The 18,140-nt window shown below is 39.5% G+C and overlaps 1 protein-coding gene across 1 annotated transcript; it reads left to right on the top strand.

The window, feature by feature from the left end:
* Nucleotides 1-5,399: 5,399 nt before the first annotated feature.
* Nucleotides 5,400-17,426, top strand: LOC111595265 (homeotic protein deformed). The gene is made up of 5 exons (XM_023308915.2): nt 5,400-6,515; nt 7,181-7,272; nt 7,340-7,514; nt 15,627-16,006; nt 16,700-17,426. Exons 1-5 carry the CDS (start codon nt 5,756-5,758, stop codon nt 17,054-17,056), a joined length of 1,764 nt encoding a protein of 587 aa, XP_023164683.2. The 5' UTR covers nt 5,400-5,755; the 3' UTR covers nt 17,057-17,426.
* The last annotated feature ends 714 nt before the right edge of the window (nt 17,427-18,140 follow it).

Here is an 18,140-nt window from a genome sequence, read left to right as displayed (position 1 = left end):
CGTTCTCCCCAAGCTTCGATCTTCTGAAGTTTCATTTGGTGTGAAAATTCGAAAGAAAGTTTCGTTCAATCAAAAAGATTTCGAAGCTATGTAAGCCGACATTGCAGCAGGATCTTATTTCCACATTTGAATAATTAACTACTTAGGTATGCATTAATTAACTTTTATGAGAAAGAAATATGAGATTACTTGGAGTTTTCATAATCTGTGTTCTGAGATTCTGTATAATGGATAATGGATATACATTGGAAATGTTGCTCTCTCAAAAATGTCAAAAATTTCACTTTTATTTCCATTAGAGACTAGAATAACATACACCATGTATATAGACGATATATATATTATATTTATATATATATATTATATTATATAGTAGCATAGGATACTTGAAACATTCATATACAAATTCAGCCTTATGTCAACAAATGAAATACTAAATAGAATTTATAATAAATTTAATTTATTTTATTAATAAAGATTTTATTACTGAAGCACTAAGTATATTTTAAAGGTACATAAAAAACCTTTGGCAGAAAAATCGATTTTCAAAGCCTGTGAAATTTGTTGTAGTTTGCGTTCGCAGGCGAAAAGGTAAGCTGCGGCCATCATTAAACATAATTTTAACAGTTTTCTTAAATTTCGGCTAATGTGAGGCAATTACGAACCCATCTTTCAAAACGTGCGCGCATTTAACATTTAACCAATTGGCGGCAAAGGCAATCGAAGTCGTAGTCGAAGCTGAAGAGGTCCAAAAACGAAGCGTTTTGGCCCCGAGCCATATGTGCAGCCGCAGCCGCAGCCGCAGCCGCAGCCGCAGCCGCAGCCGCAGCCGCAGCCTTCATTATGGCCTGTGCAGGGGCTAAAATGAAATCAATCAGAGATAATCTGTCATGGATAATGGGTACCTGTGCCATGTCCCCATCCAGTCGCGACCTCTCTCCACTCCACCTCTGGACATTTAAACTGTTCGTGTAATTATTTTAAACAGCCGCAGTGTAAATTTTGGTTAAACACTCTTCTCGCTCCCAATTCGGGTCTCAGTCGAATGCATCTGTATCTGAGTCTGAGTCTGAGTCGCCGATTTGAGCATAATATGACAGCAAACAGTTGAGACACTTGATAAATGGACAAGCGTTTCTCCCAATGGCATCCAAATGAGACAAAGACACACACATACACACACTTAATTGGCCCTTAGTCTTGGCCATAAGGCACACATGTCGGCCACAAAATGGACGATCCGTTAGTCGAGCACTTGTCCAATTTGCCAACTTTCAAATCATGTTCGAAATTTCAATTTAAAGCCCATAAAAGTCACATTTCGAGCTTTAATTGCGTCGCCAGTGATTGACGCGAGCTGCAGTCAATCATTAATCACTCAATCAATCATTGCAATGCCTCCGCAGATGCCTCCCACTCCTGTTCCTGCTCCTGCTCAGCCTAGCTCAACTAGCTCATCGCCTAGAACTGGGTAGCTGACTGCGATACGGCCTATCCAGCTAATCAGCTTTCGGTTCCCACACTTGTCACCGCCTTCAATCTCACTTGTCAACATGTCGTGGAACCAATTTACATGCTAAACAGATCGCGGGGAGTGCGGATTTTGAACTGAAGGCAGTCGAGCTTCAACAATCAATAAATACTTTTACGAATTCTTAGACAGGAACTGGTTGTGAGTTCCTTTTCGGCGTAGCTGTGTGAATTAATATGATTTATTGAAAATGATTTTGGAATTCTTTTCTAGAGAGTTTTAGGAATTTTAACGATTCTTCTTTTTGCATTAGTCCACCTTATTTGATTTGAGAGGTGACTATATAATTATCTTGAATCTATAACTGGCTCAAAATATTTCAAGGCATCATTAAGTTAACTTAAATTGGAGTCTGCTCAAAACAACATTTGGAATACTGCAAAGAAAACAAACACAGTTTTAATGAAGAGCTTGGATATTAGAAAGTGAAAAAAATCTGGAAAGTGGTTTAAAGATCTCCTAATGTATCAGTTGAAATTACTATAAAATTATAATTTATTTTCTTATTTAATCTTTTTAAATTATTAATAGGATATCTATCAGTGCAGAATTGCGTGTTTTGTAATAATAATGTAATATTTATTGAACTCACTGTAAAAACAGATGAACTTAGCTTATATATGCATATATTCCAAACAGCAGAATGTTTCTGTATATAAGAAGAAAGTAATTGGATTTATGTGGACAATCCATCGGCATTGCTTAAGTTGATATAAAAATCTATTTAATAGGTAGCTTAAAGACGAACGGGACAGACTGAAAGATAGAGAAAGGCAAGGAGGTGAAAGAGACAATAAAGAAGAGCAATACGAGCGAGCATATGAATGCGAACTCAACTCGAACTGCGCCTCACGACAGGGCACACATAATGTGGCTCGCATAGAACCATTAATCACATTTGCCTTGTGCAGCAAGTGAACTTCCTTTGCCGCCTGACAGTCGCAACTGATTGCTGGCTCTGAATTGGGATTTGGAACTCAAATGCTGTGCAAACAGCCACAGCAGCCGCAGCACCCACTGCCCTCGCCATCCCGCAGCGCTCGACTCATGCCAGACACAAAGCTCTTTCTGTGAGCCACCCACGCCTGCCTTTCAACGCTCTTTCGATTTGGGTAGTCGGTCAGCTCCATAGAGGAAATTCAGTGGAGCAGCCACTAATGCGGTTACTCCTTGAAAACATCAAAAGCAGCTCCACAACACACATAGCATAAGACTAGACGCACTTGAGGCTATGTCAACCCAAAGATTTCTTGAATACATTTTAACTTTTGCACAAATTTGCATAAATGTTGGCAAGTTGGAAGAGCTCCAAGCTAATATTTTCTCTTAAAATATGAACTGCCAATACTAGAAGATATTTAGGCATAGTATAAAAGATTGATGTAATAACAGCAAGCAGCTTGTGAGGCTCTATCGGCAATATTTAGTTAAATATTTACTTTTGATTACATTTGAATTCGTTATCGAATAACTTATTAGAATTGGAGCTACGGACTCATGTATTACTTACACAATTAATAAAATAAATTGTACTTCCCATTTAATCGTAATTCCATTTAATCATAACGTCAAGAAAAAATCACTAACTTAATGCATAAGTTATATTAGATAATATATTATAGATAATTTAAAAATGTCTTAATTTCGATAATGAATATGAAAAATGGAATATGGAATATGGAATATGGATATGGAAAGTTGAAATAAAAATACTCACAATAAGAGCTGGCACTGGTATTTGGAACATCTTTAAACTTATCTATCTATATCTTATAGATAGTATTATAGCTTTTTACGGTTAGTTATTCAAAGTTTTAAGGATGTTTAACTATACTTAAAGTTATCAATGCTGATTTTCTCTTTCTCTCAATTGTTAAAAAAAGTTCTTTAAATTCACAATAATTTTAAACATGAAAATTAACAAGCATTCAAAAAGGTTAATTGGTAACAACTGGATATAAACATTTCGGTTCAGTAAGCTAATAAATTTTGAGTTTTATGCACTTAGTGGTCCTAATTAACTTTTGATAGCCACCATCAAAATCGAATCAGTTGGAAGTCGATTAATTAGTAGTAAACCACCCACACCCACCCGCACACACGTACACCGACAGACAGGTCTGGGTATAGCACGTGTGCTACTCTGGAATGGGTTCAATTATTCGGCAATTAGACGATCCAAACACTCACCCACTTTCATACAGTTATATTTGTATATATAGTGGGCACATGGCAGAAGTGTGACTCACATAGGAGGATTATGAAGCAACAAAGAATCTCATTAGATTAAATATGTTGACGATGCGTTGCTGTTGAGCGAAAGAGTCTAAATATTTAGGTGTAAAAATATTAAAGCGTTTAATGTTCGACCTTCTTTATGTGCATTATACAACAATCATTCTATCGATTTTTCATGTGTGTGCCCGCCTCATTTGAATATTTGCCGGTCATGCTCATCATTTCATCAACATTTTCAGCAACAATACAAATCACGGTAGTAATGATAACAACAACAACAAAAACAGCACTAATAAACAGCAACAGCATCCTCCTGCCTTCCCCCACTCAGATACTAACCACAATAAAAATGAAACATTGCGCCAAGTGCGGTGATATTCATTCAACATTCAATAGCAATGGGTAAATATTGCAAGTCAGCCAGGGCCTATCGAACTGTGTGTGTATGTACTTGTATATGTATTTAAACAGAGCCTCTCGAATCTGAATCGGAATCGGTAGCCAAAGACGAGCAATTCATAAAAAAGAGTGCCGTCCATCGCATCTCCTCGATCGATACGACGGTAGTTTGCAGACAACACAATCTCTGGTTGCATCCGTTTTCGGTCTATGGGAAATAAATGGTTTGGTCTGCCATATTCGCATGCGGGATCGATGAAAGGCATAGTGAAAAGTGGGCGGTGCTTGTTGGCCACGCACGCTGTGTGATGGCGAGGGAAGTTTTTGATTTTGAGCGTGCGCCATGACCGAAGACCACAAAAGCAACATTCATACTCACGCTCACGCTCGCACTCATATTCACACTCACTCGCGCTCAGACAACAGCACATTCTGTTTTCTTGGTATACCATGAACAGAAAACAGTCGACTCTAATAAAATGTGTATGCCGTTGTTTAACAGTATACTCCAATAAATAACTGATTACACAGATATCAATTAAATATCGTTAATGCATTTAGTTGTTGAAAAATAACACGTAATTTGTTGTGTTAGTACCTTATTGAGTTCGCGTCATAATATTATCTAGATATACAAAATTATTTACATAAATATCTAAATAAAGAAGTGGAAGTGTGTTTTGGTAAATATATTAAGGTTTGTCTCAAATTGAAATAAATAAATATATATATTATATTGTCGGTATAAATGATTTACATTTTCATAACTTTACACCCAGGCCCAATATTATGGCCAGGTCTGTTGAGGTCGCACAGCAAGCATCAGCATTGCCGAATGGGTGTGACTAAAGATCGTGTCATCTCGCTTGCTCTTTATTAGTCTCTACTCTACCAACTACTACGTTGCTCGGTGGTTGAAAATGGCGTGCAGCCATGGCTACGAAGTTCTCACTGCGTGTGGGCTGTCCCTCGGCCACTGCTGTTGTTGTTCGCATTGAAACAAAAACAAAACCAGTAAATCGAGTTTCGAAACTCGTCGACGTCATCGCTGGCTGTCAATGGCAATGGCGATTTGCACGCTGCGTTTCGGTAAGCGAGAGAGAGAGACTGCTTAAAAGATGAGGGAGAGAGGCGAAAAGCAGTAGAAGCAAATGCGGACAAGGAAAACAGAAAACAGGTTCGCTCGCGCTCAGAGCGCTCGTTCGTATTCATAACAAAAGAACGGCTCGAATTGAACGGTTCGCTTTCGCACTCGTGAATCGGACGATTCGTTTTTTTCGGTATTTTTGAATGTTTTCTGAACGCCGCAGTAAAATTGTTTGGAATTTTTATTATTTACGACGCCGCTTGGTTTCTAAGTTTTTTACGCGCCGGTTGCGCGACTTTCGCGCTGTGTTCAATAAACAGGGCCCACGCATTACAACAATGCTGGCCACACTCCAAATATCGTGATCACAAAAAAGGCAAAAGTGCAACAGATATAGAGTGCCAATAAGTGAATTTAAGTGAAATATGTGCTCAACGACTAGCTGAGCTGAGCCTAGCAAAAGTTTAAGTTTTATACACGATTTAAATACAGAAACAACAATGAGCTCATTCCTCATGGGCTATCCACATGCACCACATCATGTCCAGAGCCCCATGTCCATGGGCAATGGACTGGATCCGAAGTTCCCGCCGGTTGCCGACGACTATCATCACTACAATGGTCACTATTCCATGACCGCCTCGACGGGTCACATGGGCAGCGTCGGTGTCGGTGTCGGCGGTGGTGTTGGTGTTGGTGGTGGGGGCGTTGGACTTGGTGGCGGTGGCCCTGGTATGTCTGGGCACCCGCACGCTACGCATCCGGCGGAAATGGTCAATGATTATATGGCCGCCGCAGCGCATCACCACAACCATAACCAACTCCCGCACTCGCACCACCACAGTAACAGCGCGCTCTCTGGCCACCATCACCAGAACGCGGGCTATACCACAAACTATACCACAACGCCGCCCACGCATCATCCGCATTCTCATCCGCACCAGAGTTTGGGCTACTATGGCCACCATGCCGCGGCGGCGGCTGCTGCAGCCGTGCACCACGCGCCTGAATATATATCGGCGGGAGTGGTGCACTCTGAAGCCGGTTACGGGCCGCCGCCGTCGGTAAACGTACCAAACAGCAACAGTGCTAACGGCTCCAATGGATACTACGGTGGCTACTATGGCACCACCAATGGCAGCGTCGGCAGCACCCATTCCCAAGGCCATTCGCCCCTCTCCTCACAGATCATGGACCTGCCACTGCAATGCTCCTCAACGGAGCCACCAACAAACACCTCGCTGGGTCTGCAGGAACTAGGTGAGTCTATTTAGACCTCAGTTAATACTTACAAAGCAAATGCAAAGATTCTCTTCAAGTAAACTACAAAATGCGTATTCATATAAAGCGAAATTGATGAAAGTTCGGGCAGAGTTTGAACAATTGAAGTTTCATAAATCTTTTTCTTACAATTATCAAAAAGTTAAGACTTTCAAATATATTTTTAGTCTTATTTCAAAGCCATTAAAACCAAAATTCTTTGATATATTAAATACAATGACAACAACTTTCTCAGAAAATTTTGCTTATCTTAGTGTAATAGGAAATATTATATTGAATAAGAAATTGTATAACCAAGAAAGACGCATAGATTAACAATATTGGAACTAACTGGGCCTACAGGCAGAGAAGTATTGCCTTAAATAATAATCTAATATCGAATATTAATTAAACAGATGATGATGTTAAGCATAGAGAAGTCTCCATAGTTAAAGCATTATTATTTGACATTATTTATTTATAATACATTCCACATCTAATATAAAAAATATCAAAGTTAGTACTGCAATCAGGAGATCAAAATTTTAAAATTAAGAGTAAGCTTTCAAAGGCACTAGACCTTGTTTTCAACACTTGATTTCTTAATTCTAAATGATTTAAGCATATGTTCGTTGTTCAATAAGTCTTTCAAAATATTGCTTCAGGTTTAAAGCTAGAGAAGCGACTTGAAGAAGCCGCGCCTACTGGTCAACAACTGCAGGAAGTGTTACACTGTGATGATATGGGATCGGAAAATGTGAGTGAAAATAGAAATAGTTGAACCAAGTGAATTGACTAATGTGAAATTGCTCTGACTTGTGCAGGATATGTCGGAAGAGGATCGCCTGATGCTCGATCGATCCCCAGACGAGTTGGCGTCCAACGACAACGATGATGATCTGGGTGATTCAGACAGCGAGGATGATCTGATGGCAGAGACAACCGACGGGGAGCGCATCATATACCCTTGGATGAAGAAGATTCACGTAGCGGGCGTTGGTAAGTAGAGCTCCCACAATCGCAATCCTAAAGATGCACCCATCAAACTCAACGTGTCCCATTTTTGTATGCTAATTAAATTACTTAGCTGCCAACACCCACGTGATCCACTGACAGACTTTGTAATGCTCGAATGCTCGACTTTGGCAAAGTTAAAATAAAAACTAAAAACCCCAAAAAAAGAAAAAACTCTGCTCGCTCATTAATCAAAATCAAGAATGGCGCGCCTTCTGCTGAGGGCAAAAATGTATATGGCGAGTGACATATTCATGCCATATAGCTATATACTATATACACATGTATCTATGTTGCTGTATGCAACTGCCTCTCGACTAAATAAGGCCTCTTCAGTGCTCTTTCAACACTTGAAGTGTCTTTAAGTAGATTTGTCAAACTGTTTATGTGTAAGTCAACAATTGCGCTGCTTAAAATGTGTTTTGCATGGATGAAAACTGATTTCAATTTCAATTAGTGCAAAATCTTTTATTAATGAAAATGAAAAATTTTAGATTTAATTTATTAGGAACTACTATTAAAGAAGTGATTCTTTGATTTCAAAATGTAATTAAATGAAAATAATAAGTTTGAAAGCTTGAAAATTATAGAATGGTACTTTTTGTTGACCACTCCCTTGATTATTTTACAGTTTTAGAAAAAATGTTAAAAATTTAAATTACCATAAGCAAAACATATATATTTTTTTATATATATAGTTTTTAACGAAATTTACCTGTGGCTGCGATGGCTGTGCGTTGTGCTCTTCCACCATTTAAATTAATTTATTTTCGCAGCAATTCTCAGTCTATTTTGAAAATTGTTTGTTTTTTTTTTTTACATTATGTCATTTAAAAAATACTTATTTTGTTTCTGAAAATATGTAACAAAAGTTAATTGTTTTGCAGTTTACTAAATATCTGTGAGTGTAAAAACGAAGGCGTAAAAAGTTAGTCTAAGTTAGCTCTTGTAAGAAAACAGACTCACAAAACGAACCTTAATATGGGGAATTCGAGTATTTAGGCAACAATTGTTTGTTTTTCTATATTATTTATACACAATCAAATATTTGAGCAACTCGCAAGTCTCTATAAAGAGGACTTATAAAAACGGTTTACCTTGCAGTAGCGGAGCACCATATATAAAGATAAATATATTATACATATACGTAAAATTTTTCATAACACGCCTAGAATTCATAATGAGTTTTATTCTAATTACATATTTCAAAAATTTGTTCGATATCTTTTAAATATTTTCACACACCAAACAACGACTCGAATGTGGGCTGCAGAAACAGGTTTCCATTCACTGATCGATGAACGAACGAACTTGGCTACCAATATCCAAGTGTCTATACATATAGACAGATATAGATATGTGAATGTGTATATATAAATATGTATATCTATGCATGTGTGCGGTCGTATTCGAATGTCAGCTCCGATAGATAATTACCATTAATTGTCGCGCCGGTACATTAGCGCGCCTAAAACCAAATTCATTGAGCCATGTGTTGAGTTCTATTATTAAAACGCGTCGCAACGTTTGTCAGCGCTTATTGTTTTAATTCTATTCAAAGCTGGCTACCGCATATGAAACTGTATTAAGCCCTGGGGCAATGTCGGTCGAGCAGCTGACAATTACCTGACAGGCTCAGGTGACGACTGCATAAACATAATCATAGTCATCTTCGTTATCATCATCATATTCATCATTATGGGCTTGAGTGCATGCAACTTGTGTTCGGGTTGGGCTTTCGGAGTGCTCAGCTGATGGATGACTTTTTAATTAGTAGTATACTTGCTTAGTTGTAGCTACTATGCAGCTAGGCGATGCACTCCAATTAAACACAACCTTGACCCTAATGGGCAATTATAACATTAGGTTTCGCCACGCGCTTCAAACCACACTCCAGAGACAATCTCGACACCGACTCAGCTCGACTCGAGGGGATTAGCTATGCTGATGAGCATCAAATCGAAGTAGTTCGGCAGGCAGGCAGCCAGACAGGCAGACTGAGTGACGGACGGGTAGACCGTTGGACAGACGCTTGAGAGATCGCTCAGGGGCAAACGCAAAACTCCGACTGAGTGACGGATGGTCCGTGTCATTTGATGTTAATGTTGTGACATTTATCATGAGCGCACGACTACGAAAACAAGACGAAACTTGATTATCGCCAGTGCATCATCTCTCGTTATGCGGAATGTGGCTGTCCCCAGCCCCAGCCCCAGCCTTAGACGCAGGCAACAGTACCAATCTGGTTGCCTGTTGAGCTGGTGCTTCGTTGTTGTGTTTGTTCTCAGGTCTTTTACAAATGACTTACACTTGGTTAGCGCTTGCCTAGACCCAAAATATATGTAGCTACACGGCTTGGCGTGCGTATCAGGTGGCGTGTGGTCCGAGAACTGGGCCCATCCAATTTGTATAATACGCCTTTCGGCCACAACAACTACAGCCATGGGAACAACAATAATAACAGCCAGAAGCAGCGCTATAATTTGCAAAGTTTAAGTATTTAGAAAACATTTGACATTCCTAGAATTTGCTTAATAGTTGCAAAGTGTTGACAATTTTTCTGAAGGTGTAGACAACATTCATATTACAGTGTAGCATGAAGCTGTAATAAATGACTTTGCAATTAACAAATTCGTTTAATATTTATAATTATTCTCAATAGTTGAGCTGTTATTAAAAACTTATATTATTACTTATGTAATTGTTCTGACAATTATTATTGTCAATAAGTTTAGGAATTTCTCTATTATTATTATTATTTTATTTTTGATATGTTTTAAAATTCTTTTACTGAATATTTGTTACCTTCACCCCATACCAAATTCACTTGAGCTGCAATATAAATTTCCCATGTCGCGTATGCTAATCAATTGAATGCACTTGGGTACTCATAAAGGCACTCATGTATCTATGAGCATAAGTAGCATAAATATGCGCCGAATATTGATTTTATGCACGAGAGCTCAGCTAATACGACGAGCGCAAAGATGATCGGCGAGTTCACGTTCCACATAACATTCAATAACAGCAGCTAGCTAGTATTCACACTCACACACTCGCACTCGCACTCGTATTCATAGTTGTGCTCATAGAAAAACAAGCACACTGAAAACGTGGCCAGCCTTGTAACTGAATTTCAATGGCAAGTCCACGATTAAGTTTCCAATATGCCGCAGAGGCCAGGCTAGGCTCACAGCTCACGGCTGGCAGTCACAGTTACCCGATGACTTGCGAAAAACCTCATCAGCATCTCTCACCTCCGTTGAGGCGGCAAAAAAAGTGCAAGCCCAGACCCAGACCCAGACTCAGACCCAGACTCAGGCCGAGATGCTGTAAATCCAGCGCTGAAACTGAGCAGCCTTTGCGAAATGCGACTCAGAGACCAGTCCCCCAGAGCGGAGGCCCAAGCCCAGGGCATGACAATGATGAAAATGACGCAGTAAAAATTAAGAAGTTCGCCTTTTATGACAGATGAGGCACGAACAGCTGAAGCTGCTACGCCATCTGGATCTGTACAACGTATACGTATACGTATTCGTATCGGTGGCTGTATCTATATCTGTGTCTGTACATGTATGTCCAATTTACGTTTGTATCTGTTGGAGAACAAAGTGTAATTAGCGTCTCAATGCAAAAACAAGAATCACAAAAATGTGAATGGAGCCGAGCATTTACAGTTGGCTCCCAACTCAACTCCCTACGGCTTGCGCTCAATTTGCGCCAATAAAACTCTGGAGCTTGCAACTTGTGTAGAATTATATTGAAATTGGCATTAATTAGCGATGCTTTTATTGGTCCAACTCGGCAGACCAGAATAATTTCGTTCTACAGCAGTCAACAACGGCAACGCGCAATCAAAAACGCTTCGTGGGGTTTTTACTGAGTTTTTTTCGGTTTTTTCTTTCTTAAAACGTTTCTTCAAGGTCGCGTCTATTGTTAAAGTCTTTAAAGTCGTGAGCTTCTTAACTTGTTACTGTTTGTCTTTTGGCGTTTGGTCGGAGTGTTTTCTGGTTTCGTTTATTTGCAACTTTTGAAAAATATCTCTTAAAATGGCTTTAAGACAAGTGCTAGATTCAGTTTCTTTGAACTGCCAGTTTTTTTATTTTGCTAATTAGCTTCGCTTCTGGTTGTGCCTCTATGGAAAGTGAATATCAGTTGTGAATGCGTAGCGATTGTTGTTGCTCAGCGCGGAAGACTGAATGGAGCTACCAAGCAAAACAAAAAATACCCGTTACCATAGCAAACCAAAGGCTCTATACTAAACACAAGTTATTTTCGATATGGTAAATAAGGTCATGCGACACAGAATCTGACAGTTGTTTATTTAATATATTATTCAAAATATATCAGAAAATAACGAATATATATATAATATATATTATATTATTTTATATATGCTTTAATATTATAATTTCAATTTTAGTAGGTGCAAAGCTTTAGCTCTTGCAATTTACAAAAAACTTTTTACTAGAGAAATTTAAGCATTTGTAACTTGACGTATATTCCAGTCAAAACTTGCTTAAGCATTCGAGATCTTTGTACCGTATCGTTGTCTTATTAATGAACAACTTTTGTTTTGGTTGACATCAATCATTGATGTCTTCCCTGCAAGTTTTTGCTAGCCGCGTTTGATTGAGTGCCTTCAAGCATTAGGATTTAAGTCGAAATCTCGCAATTAACATATTGTTTTAGTCTATTTTTGTAGCGCAGCAAAAAAACATAATGTATTAAATGAACGATTCGAGTTGTGATGCAGTCGCCCAGCTACAAATTCAATTGCTTTGGGTGCTTCACTTTGTATCTTTATGGAATACAGCTGTGTGTGTGCAATTGTTTTGTAAGTACATGAGACTTATGGTATGTGAATGTGTGTGTATATATGTGTGTAAGTAGCATGAGCTCATGTTTATTTTTATTTGCCTGCCACAAAGTGCAAGTCACTTGACAAGCTGCTGATGCAGCTCCCGCTGTTGTTGAAATGCTGAAGTTGACTTGCCTTTTTCCATGAGCTCATGAAGCACACACAAATACGCACACAATAAAACCTTACCCACACACAAGCTGCCGACAACATCAATATTCAACTGAAACAAACTGAACCTGAAACAGAATTTAGCTCAGAATTTAACTGAAAACTGATCAACGTGTCGTATGCGCAATGTGCGCCTTGCACTCGCTTGCAGCTCGACATACCTTGGGGCGGCACTAGGCAATTGTTTGCATAACTATTATTTGCAATTTGTTAAAGTTTATGTTCAATAGGAGCTTTCCCCTTATATTGTTTCTAATGCATAAAGCGCCAGCTGAGAAGATATTTTGAGTATCAGAAACGGGTTTGGCACTTGGCTTGATGAATGAGCAGACGAATCAAAGTTGACAGACGTAAAAATTATTTTGTGCTTGGCACGAGTCAAATTTCTCGATCGCGGGTCGTGCCCCGGCCACGTTTCCAAAATATTTACACACTCTCGCCGTATTGGAGCAATTAATCAAATAGGGAGCAGTTGGACGCTGTTACGCGAGGACTGCGCATGAATGAAAGTGGAGCTAAAGCCCGGAAGTCGTCGGATGACCGCACCTCAAAGGCAGCGATCAGTTTTGTGGATTAAAGCGATATGAAGCAGATCACTGGGCGGGGTCGAGCCAGAGCTGGCATTGAAAGTTGAGTTGAGGCTCAATTGTAGCCGCCACCGACACAACAGATTATGATTATTAAGTAACGTCTGACATAGTTTTCTGCCTCTATATGTTCTCTTTATTTTCGTTGTATATGGAACTAGCGTCCCGCGTCTTCGCATGAATGAAACTGTAGAGTCACAAATGCATGATAAATCATGCGATGGGACAAACATGCCGACAGCCGTGCATGAGCCGGGGCCAATTATAACCTTCACTTGAGCGAAAGAGAGGAGACAAACCGAGAGAGAGAGAGAGAGAGAGAGAGAGAGAGTTAACCTACCTACGCACTAATATGCTTAGGCAATGCCGCCAATTCCCCAGAGAGCGCCAATTTTCCCAAAATACAAAAGAAAAAACATCTACGAACATGCAGCTCGCTCTTTAGCAGTTTCACGCTTCGTTCCTGCAGTGTTGTCGGCCTCGCTCCACCTCCTCCCGCTCCCTGGTGTTGGCTGTTTGTGCAATCTTGATTTCCTTGGCCTTGTATGATTTGGCATTTTCATAAATTGGCTGCCAGGCAATTGCAATTGGCACTCTTTTGGCTGCAGTGACTATGCGCTTTTGCGGCCGGCGAGACTTTGACTCGGGCTTGGAACTCACCCGGCCGCAACTCGAAGGCCGCTTCCTGGACATGGACAACCCAGTACCCCGCTCCCCTCCCCTTCTCACCGCACACTTGGCCGTTTCGTTGAAATGTTGAAATGAAATGATACGCACTTATTAAAAACGAATTAACGCAGCATGCTGCCAACGTCGACGTCGACGCCTCCGCCGACGCAGCAGCTGACGTTGCGTTGTTTTGCGGCCATTGCCACGGCTGGTTTCGTTTTCATTGTTCTTCTTCCTTGTTTCCTTGTCCGTTCGCGTTGGCTGTTCCTTTGGGGCTTTGTAATTGATATTGTTTAATTTTTATGTTTTTGTTGAGGTATTGTACGTTGTTGTTATTGTTGTTTTTTATAACTTTATCAAATCAATAACTCATTTAAGAATTTGTGTAAGATATTTCTGAAGCTTGAGAAGAAGCCTTAACGAATCGTAAAGGAATTTTATAAGAAATTGTGATTGGAGACCGTGTGTAAGAGAGAACCGAAGAAGACTTTGGTAATTTAATAAGAGCTTGAGTTCAAATGTTATTAGATTAAAACTCTTTTTGAGTAAGCAAATTGACTTCTTTGGCTTACATAACTTCAGCTCTAAAGATATGATTGACTAAATATGATTTTATTTTTGTATATTATTCACATTTTTATAGGCATATTCTGAGATTAGTGAGATTCATTTAAAGCAATATCTGACATAATTTTATATACATATAATTTAAGTATATTTTATGTTGTTTTGTTATATATATATTTATGTTGTTTTGAAAGTAAGCACAAAGCTTGTCAACAGCTCTTTAAGGCCAAGCTTTTTAACACAGTCTCGAGAGAGAGAAAGAGAGGGAGTGGGAGAGAGAAACCCTTGCTCTTCCATTCCTTTTGATATCCCCCTGCAGCTGTCAGCGGCCAACAGTGCACGACATCATTAATCTAGTGGCTGAGAAACGGCAGCGCAGCAGTTGGGATTGAAATATTTATATCAAATCGAAAGCTGTCTGTCACAGTGCAATGAAATTTTTATAAATTACAACTTGATGTGCGCCGGATATGATTGGTCAAGGCAGGACCCAGCAGCAGACGCAGCGATAGAAACATCAACTCCGAGCCCCAACCCAAGCCCCAAACTCCAAGCTCGATGGCATTGCGAACTGGCCAAATTGAAATTGATGGAGCGAATATAAATTTGATGGGCTGTCCGTTAGTTCTATTTGATGGAATCGTAGGCCCGAAACGAATCGAGTACGGCGGGGTAGCAGGTGTAGCGCATAAAAAACGGAACAGGAAAAGGATAAAGCGAGGGCAGCTGCGGCGGAAAATGTTGCCTTAGCGCCTGAGGAAAAACTAAATGCGAACGCGCAGTGTTGTCCTTTTTTCCGAGCGGCGGCCCCGCCATTCGATAGGAAGACAGACGGACAGGCAGTTGTTTTACTTGATTTTGATTAATTATCCTGGACTGGCGCTGTGCGAGTGCAGCTCTTTCATTTACCCGCAGTCACTGCTGCTGCTGCTGCTGCTGTTGCTGCTTCTTCTTCCTGTGCAACTACCCTTCGTGTCTCAAGGTGTTGTCAAAAGTTTTTGGCGCGCTTTTTGGGGTTGTCAACTTATCTGGCGAGATTTATTGAGCCGCCCGTTTTCTGCTTATTATGAAACTAAATTTGAAGTGTATTAATTGTGGCGCGTTGCGACTTAATCGGCATGCCACTGCCCTTCAGTTGTTGCCCCAGCCCCAGTCCCTCCCCCTGGCATTGCGACTGCCCCTCCTCCAGCTCTCAATCATTAATTATGCATCTCTTCATGCTCTCGCGCACTCTTTTTGCAGCGAATGGCTCATATCAGCCAGGCATGGAGCCGAAACGCCAACGCACCGCCTACACACGCCACCAGATACTCGAGCTGGAGAAGGAGTTCCACTACAATCGCTACCTGACCCGACGGCGGCGCATCGAAATTGCGCACACGCTGGTGCTGTCGGAGCGCCAGATCAAGATCTGGTTCCAGAACCGACGCATGAAGTGGAAAAAGGACAACAAGCTGCCCAACACCAAGAATGTGCGCAAGAAAACGGTCGATGCCAATGGCAATCCAACACCGGTAGCCAAGAAGCCCACAAAGCGCGCCGGTGCCAAGAAACAGGCCCAACAGCAACAGCAGCAGCAACAACAACAGCAACAACAACAGCAAACGCCAGTGATGAATGAGGTGAGTTGAATGCGGTGCATAACAATCGAGAGCATAGGCACTTAAGGCCCGAATGACTCCAGCTGTACGCTGCATTTGCAATAAGAGATTAATCCCATATAGAGTTGAAGCTTTTCAAAATATAGTTTATAGGAATTCAGATAGTGTATAGCTATATAAGCCTTGTTAAAACTTTATACTCGTGTTCTATTATATGGCTCAATGTATTCCAGCCGAAAACTTCTGTGTAATCCACAACTGTAAATGCTTTCAATCGATCTAAATAAATTAAGTAAGAAGTAGAAATTAAGTATTGGCAGCGTCAAGAATTCTATTCTACAAAATATATATTTATATATAGATATATATTATATATTTATGCTCTTGAAGAGCATTGAATTCAGCTCAACAATTAATACTGTGCTCCAAAACAAAATCCAGCAATATTTGGTACAACTTATCACACCAGAAATCTAAGCTACAAAAGAAGAGTTTTTTAAGTCTTAATATCCAATTTAGCAATATCAGTTATAATGGAACAGAGAGCACGCTTGTAGTTGTTGTAGACCAGAATTGATAAAAATGTATTCACGTTAAGCTTCGGAAAATATATTCACTGATCCTTATTTACTTAGTCCAGAGAGTCTGTGCTATTTGCGTATTTTTACTATTCACTTAACTTATCCTATGAACTTCTCTGCCATCTGCTTGTAGTGCTTACGCTCTGATAGCCTGGAGAGCATTGGAGATGTCAGTTCCTCGCTGGGTAATCCGCCGTATATACCCGCTGCCACGGACTCGGCGAATATGGCGGCCTGCGGCAATAGCACCAACGGCAATGGCAATGGCAGTGGCTATGTTGGATCTCAGCAGCATCAAGTGCATCTCAACAGCAATAGCAACAATAATAACAACAACAATAACAACAATAACAGCAGCAACCTCAACAATAACAACAATCATATGCATACGGGTCTGCACAGCCACCATCAACAGCAACAACAGCAATCCGATCTCATGAGCAATCTGCAGCAGCACATCAAACAGGATTATGATCTGACAGCGCTTTAGGGGATCGCTGCCACGCCCACAGCTCAGCTAGTGCATTGAGCCCTTTAGTTTGAGTCCTTGAGTTAGCCCCGCAATACTTTCTGGCACCAACTTCTTTAACTTTTAAGTCGTAATCATAATGCAATCCACATTTTTGTACACCCGTCGAATCATTGACCGGGAAAAATTCGGAGTATACAGTGAAAGTAAAAGTATATCTAGTTAGTTAAGCACCAAACCAACGACCACTGGGCCACAACTCTGGCGTTCCCAATCCTTTCCAATTCGGAAGGAAGCCCCATGTAAATTAGCGGTACTTAATTAGAGGTACATTTTGTATAAAGCATAGCAAATTAATAGTAAGCGAAAGCCCAATTTGTCATAGTTGTAAGTGGAAAGAAATATATGAGTAAATGTATAATTATCATTATTATTATTATTATTATTATTATTATTATTATTATTATTATTATTATTATTATTACTATTATTATTACTATTATTATTGTATCTAACTAGTTGCATCTGTTGTGCGTAGATATTAATGTAAGTTCGTATATTTTATGGATACCACAAACAAACAGACAAACAGACATGCATAAGTATATAAATATACCTAGACAATATGAAAACCAAATAAACCGAACAAATTTTACTTGGAATTTACAATTGTACAATTGTTAATGCGTTTTTTTTCAGTGTATGGCTTGTTTCGCTTATGAGTGAGAAACAATTAAAAAACCTAACTAAAATTTTGAAATATTATCAAATTTTCAGCTAAGGCCAGCGGATCAAAAATCTTTATAGATACTTTTAAATCAATAATATATGTATTCTTGATATATTTTTAATAATTTTGTATCTAATTAGGTGTTTATTTTAGACTCAGAAAATAACGTTATTTGTTATATTTTGCTACTAAATAACTTAAGTCTTATCTTCAACATAGGAAAATGCGCTTCAAGAATTTTTAAGAAATTTAATTTTGTATTTTCGAAGACATATGTATAAATATTAGTATATGCTAATTGTATATATGCTAATTTCATAGCCTTTCAAGGAGCAATAACTATTTATTAAGTTTGGCAGAGCAAATTAAATTTAC

The sequence above is a fragment of the Drosophila hydei genome, unplaced genomic scaffold, assembly GCF_003285905.1.
Source record: "Drosophila hydei strain 15085-1641.00,03,60 unplaced genomic scaffold, DhydRS2 tig00000063-arrow-pilon, whole genome shotgun sequence".
NCBI lineage: Eukaryota > Metazoa > Arthropoda > Insecta > Diptera > Drosophilidae > Drosophila > Drosophila hydei.
The sequence above is the reverse complement of the archived record's forward strand: the minus strand, read 5'-3'. Positions and strand labels throughout refer to the sequence as shown.